This window comes from Chamaea fasciata, unplaced genomic scaffold (genome assembly GCF_029207755.1).
Source record: "Chamaea fasciata isolate MVZ Bird 193981 ecotype frontalis unplaced genomic scaffold, bChaFas1.0.hap1 SCAF_3, whole genome shotgun sequence".
Lineage (NCBI taxonomy): Eukaryota > Metazoa > Chordata > Aves > Passeriformes > Sylviidae > Chamaea > Chamaea fasciata.
Window position 1 is genome coordinate 11,225,336 of NW_027094088.1, and position 20,967 is coordinate 11,246,302.

At 52.0% G+C, this 20,967-nt stretch overlaps 2 protein-coding genes across 2 annotated transcripts in view; one reads left to right on the top strand and one right to left on the bottom strand.

Annotated features, from left to right (window-relative positions):
- The first annotated feature begins 6,128 nt into the window (after positions 1–6,128).
- Positions 6,129–8,085, top strand: NKX2-4 (NK2 homeobox 4). Its single transcript, XM_066180370.1, has 2 exons — positions 6,129–6,498; positions 6,619–8,085. The coding sequence occupies exons 1-2, from the start codon at positions 6,129–6,131 to the stop codon at positions 7,263–7,265; spliced, it is 1,017 nt and encodes a 338-aa protein (XP_066036467.1). The 3' UTR covers positions 7,266–8,085.
- Positions 8,086–9,801: 1,716 nt separating this feature from the next.
- Positions 9,802–20,967, bottom strand: part of XRN2 (5'-3' exoribonuclease 2) — a 32,789-nt gene continuing 21,623 nt past the window's right edge. The window contains exons 28-30 of the mRNA XM_066177999.1: positions 17,750–17,810; positions 13,783–13,921; positions 9,802–10,567 (exon numbers count right to left, since the gene is read on the bottom strand). Of these exons, the coding sequence (XP_066034096.1) occupies positions 10,505–10,567; positions 13,783–13,921; positions 17,750–17,810 (263 nt within the window). The 3' untranslated portion in view covers positions 9,802–10,504. The remainder of the gene's footprint in view (positions 10,568–13,782; positions 13,922–17,749; positions 17,811–20,967) is intronic.

Consider the following 20,967-nt stretch of genomic DNA (forward strand, 5'->3'; position numbering starts at 1 on the left):
CAGCACGTGCTCATCTGAGAGCAGAACTCTTCCTCGGGGTCACATCCTTCATAAATCTGGTTTAACAGACTCCTCCTGACCCTGTCTTGTCCTGCTCTGCTATTCCCAGCTCTGGCCATTCCCCAGCCAGGATCTGGATCATTTCCACACCAGGCTGCCCAACAAACCACGGGAATGACCCACAGCCTCTCCGGGTCCCTCAATCGGATTTAAAGGATGGTTGTGTGGTGTTTCCCAGCCCAGCATGGTTTGGAGCTGCCAGCAGGACTCAACTGGGCCAGGAGGAGTCCATATCTGACCATGGAGAATCCAGCAGCAAGAGGGGCCAGCCTGGGGCTCAGGAACCCTTGGCCATGTCCTGTCTTGAGGTGATCCCACAGCAGGACTGGCTGTCACACCTCAGCACCCACAGGTTTGATTGTCCTGGATTTATCCCACCTCTGCCATGTCTGGGCTCCAGGGACAGGGAGCAAGCCCTGAAGCTCCTCCTTAGCTGTCATTGGCGGGGGGATAAATATTCCAAAATCCCAGCTGACCCCCATTTCATACCCATAGCTGCACCACTGCAACATCTTCCTTGGCACTCCACATCCCTGGGAAATGACACATTCCCTATTTCCCTGTCAGGTCTTGCACCCATCAGACACAATCCTACTCCTCAGGGTTGCACAGAAAACAGGGATGGATTTTTCCTCACTTGGGTGCTCCAGAGCCCCAAGTCACTACAGTTACTCCTAACTGTACACCGAATATTGCTCTTATTTTAGAAGTCATGGAGATTATCTTTCAGGAAGTCTCTCTACTTCATGACTTCCTCACACAGTATCTAAACCTAACCCAGATGAAGGTTTTTACATCTTTTTTTTTCCCTTTCCCAGGAAAATTCATGTGCTTGTCTGGCGGTTTGTGTGGATCCAGCTCTGCCAGGGAATTACCTTCCTGGCTGGACACAGGCAGCCTCTGGCTCCTTAGCCCTCCTTGCCAACACAAGGATCTCTCCTGGGCGGCAGAGGCAGGGATAAAACTCAACCCCAAGTCCCCAGCAGCAGTACAGTGTCCTGGACATGCACTGAACCCAGCTGCCACGGAGCATGGGAACACTGGATAACACTGGAAATGCCCCAGGCCAGGCTGGATGGGGCCCTGGCAACCTAATCTGGAGCTGGCGTCTCTGGCCATTGCAGGGAGGTTGGAACAGGATGGTTCTTTCTGTCCCTTCCATCCCAAACAAGGCAGAAATTCCATGGTGATCCCACAGCCCAGGCCAGGTAAAACCCATGGAAAAACATCCATGTACCATGTGGAAGAGCTCGCATTCCAAAGGCAGGAGCAGTCATGAACAGAACAAACCAGGAGGGAATTTAAAACTGAGAGTAACTCGGGAATCCAGATTTTCTTGGCATTCCCTCACCCACACTGCAGCCACAGGGAAAGCCAGCCTTGTTATTCCCACTAATTAAACTGGGAAAACAATATGGAATGAAAAACACAGCCTCAACAAAGGGAGAGAGGCAGTGGCCCCAGCACAAAGGAGCCAGCAGCCCACGCTGCTGCCAGGTGGGAACGGGGCAGGGATCAGGGTCTGGGGATCGGGGATTGGGGTTCGGGGATTAGGGATCAGGGATCCAGGATCAGAGATCAGGGATCCGGGCACAGAGCTCTGTGGTGCCAGAGAAATATCTGTGTTCTGTTCTCTGAGGAAAAGCTGGAGGAGATGCCACAGGAATATCATGCAGCACTGGAGTATTTTCTGCAGCCTCAATAATTAGGAAAACCTTAAAAGCAGCTCTGGGATATTTCGTTTTCCTGCTGCCTGCACTGGAACCGGCTCTGCTCCCATCCACACACTTTTCCCTTTCCAGAAACTTTTCCCAGATGGATCTGAGGACACAAGACATTTACCTGGGAGCTCAGTGGTTGGAAACATCCCCTTCCACTGGCAGGAGGAAATCTGGCTTGTCTCCTCTCTGCCACCCAAGCCCCACAGGAAAACACACCCATCCAGCAAGCAGGGAAGGGTGTATGAGACCAATATATTTACTGGGAGGCGGGGGGGAATTCCCAAAAAAGTAGCATAACGAAAACCTACAACCACAAGGATAAACATTATGCCATGACAGTTATCATCATGTAAAGAGGGGCAGGGAACCCTGCAGGTGGACAGGGAGATAACACCGCCTAAACCTGACTTTAGGGTAAGCAAACCCCGCGACCTGCCACAGGGTCTCCTGGTGGGGCCGTGCCACCGCCGAGCATTCCTGATGGGCATTCCTAATGGGCATTTCTGCCAGGCATCCCAGCCCCCAGTTCCTTGTTCAGGGCTCGATTTCCCCAGGCAAGGGAGAGGCGGTGGCCGCAGGAGCGGCCGTGTCCCTGTGCCAGGTTAATTTCTTGCCTCGCCTGTGAACAGCCCATTTAGCGCCACTTCAAGCTCCTAATTCCGGGCTTTATGTGGAAATGGTTTTAGAGTGCGCTGGAAACCCCGGGTTCCTTTTCCAATCTCGCGACGTCTTTAGAAAGCAATTCTTTAAGCCTCCGTTTCCGACACCCTTTTAATCTCTGCAAATTATTGGTGAGAGCTGATTCAAGGCAAACTGCCACCACAGCGCCGTCACCGTGCGGAAAGAGACCACCGCTGATTATTTAGAGGAAACCATCGCTTTCGGGGCGAGAAATAAATTAGCATTTATACTGGATTATTGAAAAACGCCCCCCCAAAAATCAGCCTCCATCTCCGTGTCAATTGTGGCTCACCGAGGTCAACACCTCCGTTGTGACAGGAACAGGCTCGCACAGCAAAGGACAACTTATGTGTGGAAATGAGCCCCGAATGTATCATTATTATCAGGGAGACAAGCCGAGCTGGGAAATAACATCTGCACTCCTGGAAATAACACCTGCACAGCCCGGGATCCTGGCGACCTTCCGCGGAATGGGGGTAATCAGGGAGCGGGGAAAATCACCCCCAAAAATTAAAGCCCAGGAGTCTGGGTTCTAGGCTCTTTGCTGTTGCATTTCCTACGGTTTCGTGGGTTTTTTGTTTGGTTTGGTTTTTTGTTGTTGCTGGGGTTTTGTTTTTTTGTTTTGTTTGTTTGTGTTTTTTTTTTTTAAATTTGCCTTTAAACTGCTTCACTTGGAATCTGCAGCTTGATCCTCCCAGGGTAGGGAAGGAAGAAGTCCTATTCCGTGTGGAACCTCCAGGCGATGGAGGGTTAGGTTAGAAAAGCACGTTCTATAAGCGAGAAAGGTTTCGAGGTTGAGAGGTTGTTTTTTTGTGAGACATTTGCCACATCGAAAGGATTTTCTTTACACCCACCAACGAAATGATGTGATGGTTTTTATCCCAAACATCCCAGACGTTACTGACGTGGGGAAAATTCTGGGGTGTTTTCAGTGCAAAATGGCCACAAGGGGTTTTGCTGGCTGCATTTCTACCGGCTCCCCGCCCTCCTCCCCCCTTCCCCCCCCCCCCCCCCCCCCGGGCTGTGCTTCCCTGGAGCTCTGTCAGGGGATGCAGCGATGCCTCTGCCCCCAGGATAGGGGTGTGTCCCGGTGGGCAGGGACCCTGCTCAGCCCCCGCTGTGTCCCAGAGACCTGCCCCAACCCTCAGGAGCCTGTCCCAGCCCTGCCAGCAGGGAAGCTTCACATCGCTCCTCATCCCAGCTCCAGCAGCAGGATTTGGGGAAAGCCGTGGTGTTCAGGATCCCTTTTCCCCCGGCTACCCCTTCCCGGGCTGCTGTCCCGGGGCACCCGGGCTGGATTTCACTTCCTGTGCCCCAGGTGCCCAGCCCAGAGTCTTGGGGTGTGAGCAGAGGCTGGTACCACACCTCTGTTTCCTTCTGTTCTCCAAATCCCTTCAAACCACCTCGCTTGTGCCACATCCCAAAATCCCGGTTTACAGGGCCAGTCTGACACAAACAGGACCAGTCCCTTTCAGCTCTTCACCTTATTCTCTCTGGTTTGTCCCCAAAGCAGCACTGAGGCCTTGGTGAGATCCCAAATTGTCCCGCGGCTTGCAAGGAATCATCCCTACAGTGCCAGAAGCAACCAAAGGCGAAGCAGGGACACCACGCTCTGCCTCTCCATCCATCCATCCATCCATCCATCCATCCATCCATCCATCCCCAGGGAAGGGTCCCTGCTTTGTCAAGCTGCAGGTTCCTGTCAAGGCTCTCTCCCCGCAGGGCTGAGGGGCTCCAGCCTGATCACCTCTGCTGGCCCAAAGCACACAGGCACCTCTGTGTCCAGGGAAGATGGAGGTTTCAGCAGCTCCTTCCTGGAGTGTGAGCCCCAGAAAGGAGGGGACCTGCTCCAGAAGGGATGGAAAACTCCAGGTGACAAAATAAAGTGAAACCAAACCAAACCAAATAAAATAAAATAACATTAAATAATCAGCCTTTGAAGGAAGATTCTGGTGAAGGAGGAGCTTGGGCTCAGACGTGGCTCGGCAGTTCACTGGTACTACTGGTGGGCACCAGGGTCTGTGCTGGGGGTCCAGCCCCAGGGACAGAGCTGTGTCCCCCCCGGGTTATGCTGAGGGGCAGCAGTGTCCCACCCATGGGGCAGCCCCTGTACTGCTCCCACAGGGATGTAGAGAGGGTTGGGGTTTTTTTTGGTTTTGTTTGGGTTTTTTGTTTTTTTGTTTGTTTTTGTTGGGGTCGTTCTATTTTTTGTTTGTTTTGTTTTTTGGTTTGTTTTGTTTTGGTTTTTTTTTTTTAGCAGGGGAGGAGAAAAGAGGTGCAGGGGAAAAAAAAAAAGGATGGAGGTGCCAGGAATTCTGCCTGAACGGTGAGAAGATTGCAGCTGAATACAGCTGTCGGGAAAGCAGGATTTGGATGGCAGTGTGTGGAGATTCAGGACCTGTTTAACTCCTGACCCTCGCCGGGGTCTCAGAGTTTCAGCGGGGAGCAAAAACTTTAAAACGCAAGACTATGCTTGCTCTACATTTTTATTTTTAACAATCACCACAGAGCCGCAGGTGCATTGCCTCCAAAAAGATCAGGGAAAAGACGGGGGTTGAGAAGGGAACGGTCCAGTCTGGAGGGCGTGGGATACCCCTGGCTCCCCACAACGGGCCTCAGTCCCCTCAGAGAGGAGTCCGGCAGCGGCTCGGAAACCGGTGCCCGCTCTGGAGGGAGGTGCGGGTGCTGCTCACTGGACGCACCGAGTTTCATCAATCCTTGGGGAAGCCGCAGCCACGAGGGCCCCCTGCACCGCCCGGGCGCGGCCAGGAGCACACCCAGCGCATCTTCCCGCGTAGAGGCTACGCCCGCCCCGTCGCGGTGGTGCCCGGCCCGGGGAACCGGGGGATAGCTTTGGCCGCGGGGTCCCGCCGTGCCCCGGCCTCTCAGCCCGGCAGAGACCCCGCTGAGCCCCGGGGGCGGCCCCGCGGAGCTGCCCCCGACGGGCGCGGGGTCCCGGGGCAGAAGCCCCGCAGCCGCTTTCCGGGGCGGCCCGGCCCCCGCCCGCGAGTTCGGGCTGCGCCGGGGGAGCCTTTCGTTGTGCCAAAACCAATGAACAAACGAAGAACGACCAAAAGAATCCCCAAAACACAACCGCAAACGAAACATCGGCCCTAAAGGGTGCCCGGTGTAGCGGGGGTCCCCGCCAGCCTCACACCCCGCGGCAGCGGCTCCGAGGGGCCGAGAGGGAGCCGCGCAGCCCCGGGGCCCTGCTGGCAGAGGGGACAGGGCTGTCTGGCTCCTGCCGTCGGGGATAGGCGGGAGCCGCGCTGCCCCGGGACGCTCTGCCCGGGGGTGGCCGCATACCGAGGAGAGGGGATCGGGGGATCGGGGGATCGGGCAGGTACTTACGGGCGAGGGCGGCGGAGCCGGGGCCGCTCGGAGCCGCTCCGGCGCTGCCCCGAGGTGGCCGTGCTTAAGAGCCGTCGGGCGGGCGCAGGACAATGGCCGGGAGGAGGGGGCCGGGGCCGGGGGGAGGCGGGGAGGGGCCGGGGCCGCCCGCCGCCGCTCCGCCCCCCCGCGTCTGGCGTAAACCCGGCGCCGGGCTAAAAGAACCGGCGAGCTACCGGCGCCCGGGGCTGGTGGCCGCCGCGGACGGCTCGCCGGTGCCGGCGGCAGCACCTGGCCCGGCCCGGCCCGCCCCGTCGCGTCCCACCCCGCCGCGCCATGTCGCTGAGCCCCAAGCACACGACGCCCTTCTCGGTCACGGACATCCTCAGCCCGATGGAGGAGAGCTACAAGAAGTTCGGCGGCATGGACGGGGCGGGGGGGCTGGGCGCGCCCCTCGGGCCATACCGCCAGGCGCCCGTGCCCCCCGCTGCCGCTGCCGTCGTACCGCAGCACGTCCCCGCGGGCGCGGCAGCCTATCACATGCCCAACAGCGTCTCGCAGTTTCCGCACGGTGCCGTCGGGGGCTACTGCAACGGCGGGCTGGGCAACGTGGGCGAGCTGCCCGCCTACCCCGAGGGGATGCGGGGCGGCGCGGCAGCGGGCGGAGGCTGGTACGGGCCCGGAGGCGACCCCCGCTACTCCAGCAGTAAGTGCGGGCGCTGGGGGCGCGGCGGAGGAGGGGGACGGCGGGGCGCGGGGAGAGCTGCGGCCCCGACGGGGGGGGGGGGGGGGCGCCGGCTGGCGCTGAGTCGCCCGTCCCGGTCAGTCTCCAGGTTCATGGGCCCGTCGGCTGGGATGAACGTGGCCGGCATGGGCAGCCTGAGCGGCATCGCCGAGGGCGCCAAGGCCATCGTGCCGCTGCACGCGGCACCGCGGAGGAAGAGGAGGGTACTTTTCTCCCAGGCGCAGGTCTACGAGCTGGAGCGGCGCTTCAAGCAGCAGAAGTACCTGTCGGCGCCGGAGCGGGAGCACCTGGCCAGCCTGATCCACCTGACCCCTACGCAGGTGAAGATCTGGTTCCAGAACCACCGCTACAAGATGAAGCGCCAGGCCAAGGACAAGGCGGCCGCCCAGCAGTTGCACCCCGACGGCAGCGGCGGCGGTCTGTGCCAGCAGCCCTCGCCACGCCGCGTGGCCGTGCCGGTGCTGGTGAAGGACGGCAAACCCTGCCCGCCGCCGGGCAGCGGCACTCCAGGCCCCGGGCAGGCCGCCCCCGCGGCTCCCGCCGCCGCCGCGCCCGCCGCACACCCGCACCCTGGCTCGCTGGGGCAGGCGGCCGACCTCGAGGAGCTGTCGCCCAGCCCACCGGCGCTGCATGGCCCCGTGGCCCCCCTGGCCCCCCTGGACTCGGCCGGCGTCGACTACAACGGCGGCATGGTCAGCCCCAACCTGCTCTACGGCAGGACGTGGTAATCGTTGCGTCCCCGACAGCCCCACTCCTCCGGCACTGGACGCTCCGCTCGGCCCAGTGCCCGCGGGGATCGCCGGCGGCCACCCCACCCCCGGTCCCCTCCCGGCCTCCCTTCGAGTTTTTTTTTAAGTCTCCCCGGTTTTTGGACAAACGGCCCCGATGGCAGCGCCGAGTGCCTGCGTCAGTGTGAGTGCGGATGTGTGTAAATGTCGGTGTGCACGCGCGTCTGCGCCTCCGTGTCCCGGCCGCCGAGGGCTCCCCCCGACGGGGCGGGGGCAGAGTGGGAGTCCGCTCCGGCCGGCTCCCCGGCGGCAGCGCAGCCCGGGAGCCCCGGCGCGTACCGCGACAGTCCCGCGGAGCGCCACAATAAACCCTCTGAAGCGCAACTCATCTCGGCCGAATTAATTCCGTGGGGGTGCCCCGGAGTGCCATTCCGTTCTTATCCCCATCCGAGGTAAATACACAGTCGCAGCTCGAAGTGGGTGCCGTGGCAGGAGGTCCCTGGAGCGCTGGTGCTCAGATTTAAGGGGGAAACCCCGTTTTTCTCGTTGTTATTAAATATCGCGCAGTTAATGAATGCCCGTGTGTAGACGGGGCGCGCGTCTCGCAGAGCTGCCTCAAGTCCCCAGCTCCTGGCTCAGCTCTCGACGAGCTCAGAGCCCTGCGGGGGTGACGGAGAGCCCGGGGATTCCCGGGGCTGGACCCCACTTCCCGCCGGGGTAGGGCCCCGCGGCCGCCGGGGCCGGAGGATGCGCCGCGCCGGCGTGGGGTTTATCCCCGCGCCGCTTCCCGAGGAAATCCCACACGTCAGAAAACGCTCATCGGGACTTTCCGGGAATTTTTCTTTCTTCTTCTTCTTCTTTTTTTTTTTTTTTTCTTTTTCTTTTTTTTTTTTTTTTTTTTTTTTTTTGGTGTGTGGTTTTTTTTTTTAATTTTTATTTTATTTTAAACAATAAAAGGAAGCCTTGTTCTCACGAGTCGGCTACTTCGTTGTCGGTGTACAGACTGAAGGGCAACCTCAAAATCCTTTATTCTGCTTCGCTCTCGGCCACCAAGGATTTAATTCCTCCCGCCGCACCCCCCGCCCCCCCCCCCCCCCCCCGCCTCTGCCAGCCTTCCCCATCCTTGGGGGACGCGCTGAACCCCAGCCCCGGCAGGAGTCCCCAGTCCCGGGCAGTGCCGGGGGCCACTCCACTCCTGGCTGTGCCATGAAGGAATGATTCTCACGTGGAAAATAGGGATTTTGGCATCTGCAAGACCACAGACCCACTCCCAGACCCTTTCCCAAGCCCCATATGGAAGCCTGGAGGGGAAGGGGATCTCCACCGTTCTTCTGGAAAGAGAACCCCTTCCCCTCCCGGCGGCTGCCACACGGGGACCCTCTGGCTTCCTCCCCTTTCCACGAGGGAGAATTTCTCCCTGCTGTCTTCCACGGGAAACGGCTCCGAGTGTCTGGAGTGGGACTGAGCCCAGCCTGGTTAGTGGTTTCCCCCTCAAATTCTTCTTGGATTTAATAAATCCAAGGGGGTATGTCTGGCTCAGCTCCAGCCTGGAAAAAAAAATTATCTATCGGCAGAGCAGCCTGAGGAGCTCCACAAGGATGCTGTCCCAGGGTAACCCCAGACCGCCAGCAGCCGAAGCTGAGCCCCAGGAGGGGTGGCGCTGCCTGGCCAAGTCCTGCATCCCAGCCAGAGCTGAGGAAACGAAGCCCCCGGGCTGGCGCGCTGCTCTGAGCATCACTCCAAGAGTGGAGTGGGCAGCACAGCTCCCAGGGCCCAGACTGGCTCCACTTGGGATCAGACTAGAAAAGGGTAAAGGGTTGGGCAAAGGGGAGCCTGCAGAGATGAGCCTTTCCCACAGCAGCCCCCCAGAACGTTTACCCAGACTTGTTTTCATGCCCCAAAAAATTGTGAGCGAGGGAAAAACCCATCAGGAGCCAGGTCTATCCACTTTTGGAATGCAGGCAACCCACTCTGCTACTTCCTACCACCCATTCCCATGAAAACTCACCCTCAGAGCTGGTTTTGTCCAGCTGGAAAAGCAAAATGGCTCATTTTGAGCCCCCAATCTTTTCCTGGCCTCGGGAGAAGGCCCTGGGAAGGGCTGGTGGCTCTCAGCTCCGGGAACGCTCCATCACAATGAAGGATTCTGCTTTACCCTCCATCACTTGAAAATAATGAATCCAGGTTGATGATTTCTTCCTTCCAAGGTTACACGGGGCTGTCTGGGCTTTCCCCCCGTTGCTGGTGATTAACACCTCGATGTTTGGAAAGAAGCGAGCACCAAAGAGAGCACCAAAGAGTCGGGGCAAGAGCAGTGCTGGGAACTCTACTGATTTACACAATATCTGGATTTAATGGAAAAGTCTGAAGGGAAAGCTGAACTGGATGCTCTCCTAATTTTTTTTTTTTTAACAAATATTTTAAATGCTAAAGGTTGGGTGGAATTATTTTCCAATAAATCAACAGGAAAATGTGCACACAGGTGAAAGATACAAACAGGCTCTGGAGGGGGCTGGAAATTACCACACACCACCACTCAGAATTTCAAAAGCCACTTTATAAAGCAAATAAAAATATTTACTGATTTGGTACACTCACACAGAAAATCCCTAGAAAGAGTGCTAAAAATGAATGGAATCTCTGTCCTTCACAGCTATTTTAAATTAGGTATTAAACTGACAAATCCACGGCCCCTGCCTGGTTATGCCACAACAAAACCCACACCAGAAACAGGCAGATGTCATAAAAATTAAAATGTTTTACTTCAGAGTCCAAAAAACTCCTTCTCTGTGAGAAACTGAAGGAAGCATCTACCAAGGAGCAGCAAGGGCCATGTCCTTCAGTGCCGCCGGCTGCCTGCTGGGTCGGCCCTGGGATTCATAAAATCCCATTTCTGGGCATTCTTTGCAACTCTGTGTCTGTTTTCAGGCTCTTGTGTGTGGAGTAGGGGATGTTTGGAGTTCAGAGTGGCGGGCAGCACTCAGTCAGCACAGCTTGGATACGAAAGGAGGACAACGAAGCCCTCCCACTGCGTCCAACGGCAATCCACTCTTTCCAGTCCCTCCCAAAAAATCATCAATAGGTCCATAAGAAATGTGCACATTTAAAACAGGAATCAGTTTAAAAACTACAAGGATGGTGCTTAACAAATTCGTTTTCCCCCCTTGCCCCACAAATAAAAAGAACAAAAGCAAAAAACCCAGATGTTTTCCACGTTTAAAAAAAACGGGATGCGGGAGCTAATTCCAGCTGTACCTTCCTGCAGGAGGTGGGAGAGGGTAGGGCCTCCCGGGGCCGTATGCCTGCAAACAAACAAACAAACAAAAGCATTTATTTTTGGGATTAGCAGCACGGATAAACAAGTGGGGTGAGCTCAAGGCACTGCACAGTTGAGCATCCCTCATCTGGCTGTGGAGTCTCCCAAAAACACAGGCTGGGGCTGAATCCCTTGGTGCAGAGCGGAGCTGTGCAGCACTGGCTTTGGAATCCCAAATAAATCCACCTCCAGCCAGCGCCATGGGCAAGGGACTTCCCACCTGTGACACCTCTGCTATGCTCCATCGGTAGCAAAGGGACAAATGTTGGAGCCAGGAACAGACAGCGATACGTGGGGCAGCTCACACTCAGTATTTTTACACAAAAGTATTTTAAGGAAAAACTAAAGCTGTATTTGTTGCAGAAGTGGCGTTTTCCAGCACTTGTTCGCTTTAATATGAGGTCAAAGAGATCAAAATCCCATTTTGCAAATGACTCAAAATTAGATGTATATTTGTACTTAAATTCAGGCATTTGGTACATCAAGTATCCAGGGGAAAAATCGATTGGAAGATATCACAGAGCCTCCTCTGAAGCATTTAAAATGATTTCCAAACCTGGTACACTGCAGAAACCAGCAAGTTAATTAAAGGTGATGCGCAAACACCAGCTAGAGGCTTGGTCTGATCTTTACTCTGGAATTTTTGTGTGGAGGAAGAAAGGGGCTTCCTTTCCTTTCCTTAAAATGAAATCCCTCTTTATTCCAGCCCACAACGGCCAGGATAACCACGGAAACTGTGGAGCCGGGGAGCAGACTGGCCAGAGAGGCTCCCGCAGCCTGCCCTTGCAGGTAAGGTTTGTTTTCAGGCTTGATGAACTCAATTAAAAAAAGGAAACAAGTTTGCTACATCCTTTAAAAAACCCTTCCAAACCATCAGCAGGGAAGGACAAAGCAGCGATCCGGGAGCACTGCACCAGCTGCGGATGCGGACGCTCCGTTTTGTGCAGCTCCAGGCTGGAATAAAACTGCCCAACACCTGCACTACCCCAGCAAGTTCATTCTTTGGTTCTCTGGGAGAGCTGGAAGGCAGCAAAGCCCCACTCCCAGGGAGCCCCCCAGATCCATGGCAGCTGCATTAATTTTGTAAGCACTCTGCAGCAGCGTGTTTATTAACCTCTTCAGACCATGTTCTGTACGCTGTAAAAAAAGAATTCAGAGGTGAAAGGGTCCAAAGATAATTATTTATGCTGCTACGTGTCACCACTTCCACTTGAATCCCTTTTCAAGGCTTTAAAGCTTTGAAATTTTCAGGCAGCAAGGCCGGATTCAATGATTATGTTGGCACCCTAACCCCTTTCAGGTACCTTCTCATTTCACTCCAGCCCCGAGGAAATAATGACATCTGAAAGTTCATTAAAAAAAAATATAAAACCAGAAAAAAACAACAAAAAATTAAAATTAAAAGCAGATAAACAGTTGCAGCACAACTGCAAAGGGAATTATTTAAGGAAGGAAGTTCACTGGAGCTAAAAGATTTGTGCTTAATCATAAACTCATCATGCACGTGAACAAAAATAAAAGGGTTGTCACCAGTGGGTTTTAATGTTTCCTGCACCTGCAGGTGGGTCCATACCAGCACCGAGAGAATTCTGTTTTGGGCAAGACCACACCATGACTCAGGCTGTGGATGTCTGCAAGGGCTCCAAGGCAGCTTTCCAAGTGGGAACTAACTGGGATACCCCCCTGAGCCCCCCGCTGCAAACCCTGCCGGAAATCATTCCTCCTTCCACTCACTATTCCAGCTGTTGGGCACCACGATTTAAGGCTGGGAATGAAGTGCTCCAAGCACAGATTCCTTTAGCAAGTGTATCCGTCCAGCATGAAGGGCAGAGCAGGGTGTACCCGGGCAAACAGACTTTTTCAAGTGTCCATTTCCCAGACTAATTAAACCCTGCCCACACTCCAGCAGCACAAAGATCCTCCCCCGGTTTTTCCCTGGGAGTACAGCAGCCCCTGCTATGGATTAGTGCAATCAGGCATTTATTCCTCTGGCTCTGGGGTTTTGGGTAAACCTGTGTGGCACAAAATGAAAGATTCCTGAAGTCTGATCGTATCAATGCACCTCACCCAAATTTAAAGTGTATTTTGGAGCTCCACTGGTCGGGTCAAGGTTCAGGCAGCGTTATTTCCCTGTGATTATAACCCACGCTGTTGAGTTCTGCCTCCAGTCACAACCAGCGCTGGCAGGGTTTGTACTGGTGCTGTGCCATGTAACACACATCTGGGTACTGTGCCCACCACCACTGAGGGCAGGTGAGCAAACTGGGAGGAAGAAAATTAAAACTAGGAGTGACTAAAAAGTGACTTGTCCTGAGCTGAATCAGGCCCCAGCAGAAGGCACATTTCCAACAGTTTGTGCCTTAATTTCCATACAAGGGATGGGGCAATGGGACTGTCACCTTCCCCTCCTCCTCCCGGGGACTGGTCACTAACCTTCCCACAATGCTGACCTCCCCAAACAGCAGCAGAACTAGGAGCTTAACCTTGATATCCAAAATTTATTTAAAATTAGTGTTTAGCAGTGTAAACACCCAGAGTTGTGCTACAACAGCATATGCCGATCAAGTTTTACTGGGATCACATCCCTCAAAAATTCCCTAAGCAGAGTCACCTGCTGCTTTCAAGCAGCATTTTCACTCTGTGGCATTTTCAGGGACTGCTGACCAAGACACTTGTAATTTTGGATGAGATTCTCCCCTCACGTTTGTTTGTTTCCTTTTAACCACACTGAGCTATTTCCACATGCTTATTCCTCAGACTACGAGAACCCAACATCTGCATTAAGTAGTTTTCTAGCTCAGAGAAAGCCAGTTGAGGGGAGAAATTCAGGAAGCTGTAAGAATCTACATTTCAAACACGCTGGGGAGAACCCAAAAGGTCCAGTGGACAGATTTCCTTGTGGAAGAGGAAGACTGGTGGGAATGCTTGCCTCAGGCTGTAGGAGGAATGTGACTTGGGACCACATTTGAGGGGTATTACTGGACACCGGCGCTGCAGTCCCAGCACAGGCCTTGTGCCAGAGATACAGCCAAAGGGTTGTCCAAGGCTGGGAAGTCACCCATCTGTGCGTGGTGACACAGTGACACTAAAACCAGCTCAGCAATGCCTGCACCTGCCATACTCCCTCTCCACAGCCACAGGAGGAGGAAGCCGTGGCTGGGAGGAGAACACAGCATACCACGTGGGGCCCTGCTTTCCTACCTGTCTGCCCCTGTCCATTCGGTCCTCAGGTCTCTGTGGGTATCCCATTGGCCCCAGCCCCTGGTACTGAGCTGGCTGGAACTGGTTTGGGGATTGCAGCATGCGGTTCCAGGCGAGGAGAGGAGCAGCTCCGGTGGTTCTGCACAAGGAAAGAACACTGCAGTGGGAACTTGGCTACTGCACAGAGTCCCACAGCACAGACCCACTCCTGGGTTTGTCTCTGAGCTGAGCACGGGACAGCCACTGAGTGCTACTCAAAGTGCTCAGCACCTGAGAAACCAGGAGCATGGAATATCTTCCCCAATCCTCCTAAAGGCCACTTTGCTGACCGCTTCCTTCAGCACAGCTTGGAAGCTGCGCTGGCACGAGCAGCAAACTCAACTGCACGCAGCAGATTTTTCCAATTCCCCAGAAGGCTTCCATGCACCTTTTATTGCAGGGGCGGATTTGCTGATCCCAAAGGCTCCCCAGCACCCCAGGAGTAAACATGTGCCACATGGGAGCTGGGGGCTTTCTTCTCTGAATGCTCAGACTCTTTCTGGGAGCCCATTCTTCCCAGTTAATTGCAGGTTGCAAATGAATTCTTACGGCGAGCATTCGGAATCTAGGGTAGGGGCCTTGGCTGCTTTTTCCCATCCATTATTCTGCTCAATATGTCAGGAGGTCTGATCGGGAAGAAACCTTTTTAAGTTCTATTGATGCCGTTTTCAATTGACCACGGTGACCTAGCAACATAAGCACTAATTGGCACAGGCTGACTGACATTTGGTGTACAGTTTATATGGGAACACAGATCCAACATCCATTATGGTCCAGTTTGCCATCCTGGATTACCCACAGCAAGAAATGTTTTTATTTCTTTCAAGTACCCATTCTGATGTGACAATTAGAAAGCAACAGGTAGAACACATCCAATATTGTTTAATTCAAAATATTTAGGGAAATGCTATGGCCGTGACCCAGTTGTTACAGCTGAGGGACAATTCCTTAAAGGATTCAGAGCAGGTGGGTCCTGCAGGACAGTATGATGCTGTGAGGGAAAAACATGGAGAGTGGAGACAGTTAATCCTTCCTGACCCTTGCTGAAAAGTGACTTGGCTGAGCAGAGCAGGGCCAGCTTGGAGGGAGATGGGGACAGCAGAGAACAGAGGCTCTGCATCCCAAGTTTGGGATGGGGACAGCAGAGAGCAGGAGCCCTGCATCCCAGGTTTACCTGCTGCACTACACATCACTCCTCAGAAGAAGCCATGATGTAGTTAAAGCTAAGAGCACTTTATATTTGTGGGGACTAAACTCTCAAAATCAACATTCTAAGTTCATACCTGGAATGAACTAAGTTCATACTCTGTTCATACTCACTCCTTCTGACTGAGTATTTTGAGTACTAAGTTTTTTTTCCTTCATGATTCCTAGAAAACAGCATACTCTCCAGGAAAAATACACTGCTCAGCCATAAGGAAAACTACAGGGAATTACCCATCTCTGGGGCTTTCATTAACAGCCATTCTGCGTCCACAACAAATGCTGGTGATAAATATGACTGAGGCTCACAGGCCAGCACTTGCTCCATGCCTGGAATGGGGAAGTTTGACACAAATTTCTTTTGACATTAATATTTACTTGGCATGGAATTTAAACTTTTAAAGTGCTATTTAGTGAAAAGTTTGCATATTTAACAAATCAAACACAACATCACTGCTTTGCTAGGGCATTGATTGGTGACTTTAACCACCTGAGGGTAGAGATCTGTACAGAGCAAACCTGTAACCAAAAAAAGAACTGTGCCACTTGGAACACCCCAGGAGCTCACACAGGCATCATCCAGAGTTACATCAACTCAAAAACATTCAGCCAGGTCACCAAATTCAAGAGATATTACACAGGAAAATATTCCTGTCTTCACACCCCAGACACTTTGGAAATTATTTCTATGAATAGGTCAAGCAAAAAAGTTCTGTTTAACCAGATGACACATTTCCATCAACCAAGTAGCAAATCTCTCTATTATAAACCCTAGACTGGCTCAAGAGCCGGAAAAGGACCTCTGCAGTGTCCAGGAATGTCAGGACAGGGGGGAGTGACCTCAAAATCCAGTGTCCCTGCTGCACACCAAGGTGCAACACTAGGTTTAAAAGCAAGAAATCCTACACAGGAGACAGGAATGGCTGGATTATGGAGAAGCAGCTTTACACTCCTGTTTTTTCCCTGCAAGCCTGAGAAGAAAGAGCCAGTTTAGCCCCCACTGCACTACTCCCTCCCTGAAACAGCACACACAGGCTCTGAGCCCTCCTGGCAGGGACAGGGCTCTCTGCTCATCCCTCACTCGATGTGGTGAATCCAGGATATCCCAGCCTCCTGCCCACCCACTCCATCCCACAGGGCTGGAAAAGGGCTAGCCTCTCCCTCAGCTCCTTCCATCCCTGAGTAGAAACCCCTGGCTGCTCTTCCCCGTGGCACCTATTGCTCCTGGAGCTGCAGCTGCAAGAAGGGGCAGCAGTTTGGGGAATAAGCAGCTCCCAGTGAATGAATGGGAAGCAAAAAATGCTTTCAACAGGTTCAGATGCTTTTTCCTACACCAAGTGTCTCTATGTTTAACCTTCTGCTTAAGTCTCTGTGCTTGCCTCTGTACAGCAACTAAACATCAGCTCTAAGCACGTTTGATCGGCTCCCCAAATCTAAAACCTTCCAAGAACACAACAAAACTTACCCTCAGTGCTGGCAGAGCTTTTCATAAACCCTGCACAGTGTAACAAAGGCAAGGCAGTGACAAGTAACAGACCTGCAGCAGTTCTTCACAAATAAAAGTATATAAATTGGATTTAATTAAGGGGTGGGAGTGGCAACTCCCATGGCCCAAGCAGTATTAAAGTTTGCATTATGAATGAATCTTGCCTTACAATATTCCACACAGATGAGGCACAGGATAAGGGAGCCAGGCTTACTTCAGTGGGGATCAAAATGGTTGCCATGGAAAGTGACTCTGGAGAGCTCAATAAATTCCCCCAAAGCTCGTATTTTCAATGGTGAAACACTTGCAAATAAACCCAAGGGGAAAAAAAGCAGGGGCTCGGAGCAGAAACTTCTCTCCCTCCTCCATAAACATAAATAAATGTCATTATTCATAGCTGCCACAGGTAGCTGGGTTTATTGAGCCCACCCCACCGGAGGACATACAAACCATCAATGAGGGGATGCATGTAAAACATCCCTGATTATCAAACCATGTCACATTCCTTCTATTCGATGGCACTTATTGGGCTGCAGATTCCATAATCCTTCCCTGAGTCCCTTCTGCATTTAATTCAGTTCAGCCTTAAGTAGTTAAAGAAACTGTTTTCAGTGGCAACTAATAACTACTGACCTACAGTGACACTGCCCTACAATGGGCTTGTCAGGCCTGAAAAACTTGTACCAAAGAAGCTGATTAGGACTTCAAGAGGTTTGTAGCAAGAATCAATGGCTGGTCTGTGCTAATGCTGAGGCTGCGGCACAGGAATGATAAAAGTGGAACACCATTAGTTATGCCTCATTAAGCTCCACAGCCCTCCTAAAAAGAAATTTGTTTAGCCTGTCCAAAATCTAATGCAGTTTTAAGCTCTCTGTGTTCAATTTCATAGTATCTCAAAAGCTTCAATAAGATAAAGGCCAAAGAACCAAAACCGGTACCAAAGCACCAACAGTAAAGTTAATTTTGAAGCCTGAGTTTTAATGGAAAGTGTTTTTCCCTCCTATTTTTTTTTTTTAATACAAAAATACTCAAGCCTTTTAAAGAATGAACACCATGTAGTGGGCTCTCAAAATATCAATAAATCAAGGACATTAATTAACTCAAAAAACCTGTTGTATAGCATCATTTCCACAATTTTAAACCACAATTTCCAAACAGAGAAGGGAAAACCAAAGATTGGGAAGGCTGGCAGAACCCAGTCCACCCACCTGGGCACATTTCATGTCCTTCCTGCCTTACCTTTGTGGTGTCTGCTGGAACAAGGGTGTGGGACCTCGCCAGGACTCCTGGGGCCGAAGATCTGGAGGGCAAAATGAGATAGCAAAATAAGAGAGGGCAAATATAACTCATGAGCTGTGATCACTCCTCCGCATGCCCCAGAGCTGCTTTGGGGAAGCCAAAGAGGAAAGCTCAGGCTGGATGTGCCACAAACACACTCCAAGTCATGGCTCCCTGCTGCTGGCTTGGACAGAATCCTGCTCTCAACTGAGAAAAGGCAACTTTTTTTGGCTCTAGCACATCCAATAAGCTTCATAGTAGAGAATTATGAATTTTAATTGCTAGAGCTAGCATTGGTTAGTGCTCAGATGCTTTGCAGGTATCTCCTCTTGAATTTTTGAAGATGCAAAACCCTGTCAACCTAACAACACTGTTTAATATTTATATCTCTTACCAGTACATTCATTACTATATAAAAAATACAGGCACTCAAATACACACCCACCACTGTATCACCACTACACACTCTGTTTGTGACCAACAAAGATGTCAAAGTCAAAATATGGGTCAGTTTCCCTCTGACTGGGCTACAAAGGCAACTAAAACAATGGGCAGAGCACAGAATAAAGTGGATGATTCTGTTTTATTCATGTTTAAGTAAACATAGCTATATTTAGGATGCAAAGGATAAAGAATTCATTAGAATAAAATATAAATACATTATCACTAAAGATAGTAAAGGTGCATTTAAAAGTTACTGTGGGCAGCGACAATACACTACTAAAAACCTATTAATGATGTCTCAGATAATGGAATCAGACTGAATTAAGCCGTTTGGGGTAAAACCTTGGCCAGAGCCCCAGTGCTGTCGTGCAGGAGACCACCCACTCGCCCATTGTTTGTGCCACCCAAACCAGTTCTGCACAAAGGCGAGGCAGGAGCAACATTGCTTTAACAGGGCCCGCAATTAAACGCTTGTTGTCCTTCTAAATAACCTGGTCAGCAAACAGGATAAAAGCAGCAGCTCCTCAATAGCACCCAGGCAGCCCCCAGCACTCGGGGCCAGTGTCAATCAAAAGCTCCAGTTTCACTGACACCTTTGATGGCTTTCAATGGCCTTCAAGTGTGACCTAATTCCAACAGCTGGTTCCAGCAGCTGGATAATGGCCGGCACACGGATACCCTGCCATGCTGCCAGGGGCCAGGACATGGAAGCCCGGCCTCCTTTGGAAAGGGGAAGGGGGAAACAAAATAAGTAAGTCTGTGCCTCTCTCCTAGCTCTGGCTGGATTGTCTGTCCCAGCCCCAGCGAAGAGAACACCAAATAAATTCCCAGCTCCAGCAGCTCTGCTCTTCTTGGGAGCCTGCTGGGCAAAGCCAATCCAGCCCATAATTCTTCATTTATCCCCCATGCAGGGTTATTTATTCAGCTTTACACCTATACACACATCATCAACCACGATATGAGCCTGGTTTTATATCCCCACACACAGAGTTATCAGCCAATGCTCCTCAGCTCCTCTTTTCCAGCCAATTTCCAGCCTGAAGCAGACCAGGACTGAGGGTGGGGAAGTGCCACTTTCTTGCTGATCAGTCTGGGAATCTCAAGGGCTTTTCCAGGCCTGAACAGGCTGCACCCACACAAAGCCATGTTTATTTTGGAATATAAGGGATAGGCAACAGAACCCACAGTACTGCTTTAGGGGAAAACGTGCAATTTTTTAACTGGAGCTTAAAATATATTAAAAAATTTGGGACAGCCCTGAGTGTTACAACTTTCAATCAAAAATATCCTAAAATGAGTCTGTTTCTGATAATTTCCAAGTTTCACAGACAGCAGCAGCACAGAAACAGGCAACAACTTGTTTCCAGACCCTTCCTCTCCAGGGGAGCAAGGACCCAGCTCTCCTGCTGCAACCACACATTTCTGCAGCTCAGTTTAAGCAAGACTTCAGTGAAATAATCATCAAAACATTTAAAGCCCCCTATTCATTTGTATGGCTAACAGAATAACCTTGGAGGGAAGAGTCTGGAGCAGTGAATTGCACTTCAGAAAGGTACAAAATGGGAGAAGGAACGACAATTAGTATTTTCTTTAGGCTGCAAAACTTAGGCATTTCCCAGACCTATAAGGCCAAAGAAATTGCCTTGTCTAGCAGCTCCTCAAGTAACAATTTATCTAATCAGGGTGGCAATCAAAGACAAGGTTTTGTGTTTACTGATTGTGCTAATCAGAATCACTTTTCCAAGGCAGCTAATTGACAAGTTTACTGCCTGCCACACAAGTCATAAATCAGATGTCCTGTGCTGCAGGAGCCAAACCTGCCATTCCCAGAGCACTGCCACCCAGCACTTGACTCCCCAAGTTATCAGCACAGACAATTATTCATCAGCTGGAAATTGGCACATCCAAGGCACATCAGGGAACACCGGTGAGGAACACCCCCAGCCTTGAGGCTCTTGAGGAGGAGATGGCTCCTGGCTTGACTGCATCGCCTTTCCGGCGGCTGATTTTACTGCAGCATGCATATGAAAACACCACACACCAAGTGGAAAGTTGCTCTGCATCAGTCCCCCTGAAAATGGGGATTCCAACCTGATTAGCTGTGGTTTTTCAGGAATGTGTGGGTTCCAGGTGCTTCCCAGTCCACCCACACCACAGCTGCAGTTCTCTCACACCGATACAGCTCATGAACTTAACTTGGACACCAGAGAGAACCTTGTGTCATCCAAGAGGCCTTCCCATATTTCCTAACTGGATTTTCTAGCTGAAGGTAGCAGTGCTTCGATGGAGACACTTGGGGTCTAAGGGGTGACTGCTAAAGGAAAGAAGATGGTTGTGCTGCCAGACCTAGGAACATCTCTGGGGACTCCAGGCAGAAGGCTGTTGGGGGGCATTGGCCCAAGTGCTCATGAATTCCCAACCACACTGTGCAGGCTGACTGCACCCCCTCAGCAAGAGCCTCACTGCAGTAGGGTTTGGGGAGCTGCTGACACTTCTCATCCTCACAGATCTGCTCAGCACTGGATCCAAACAATCCATAATGCAGGATGTGCTATGATCTTCAGGCAGGTGAACATCCAAAAGGCTGAACCCAGCAGAAATCTGGGGTTGTGACACCTGGAGGTGTTCTTCTAACAAGGGTTTAAGCAAGTTTATCTCTACCTGGTAGGAGTTGAGGCACACGTGGTTCACTCAGCATTGACAGTTCCAGGTGAGCTGGGCTGGGGCCTGACCCT

Coding starts and splice junctions, on each gene's coding strand:
- NKX2-4 (XM_066180370.1), top strand. CDS start 6,129: ATGTCGCTGAGCCCCAAGCACACGACGCCCTTCTCGGTCACGGACATC. Junction 6,499..6,618: donor CGACCCCCGCTACTCCAGCA/GTAAGTGCGGGC, acceptor CGTCCCGGTCAG/TCTCCAGGTTCATGGGCCCG.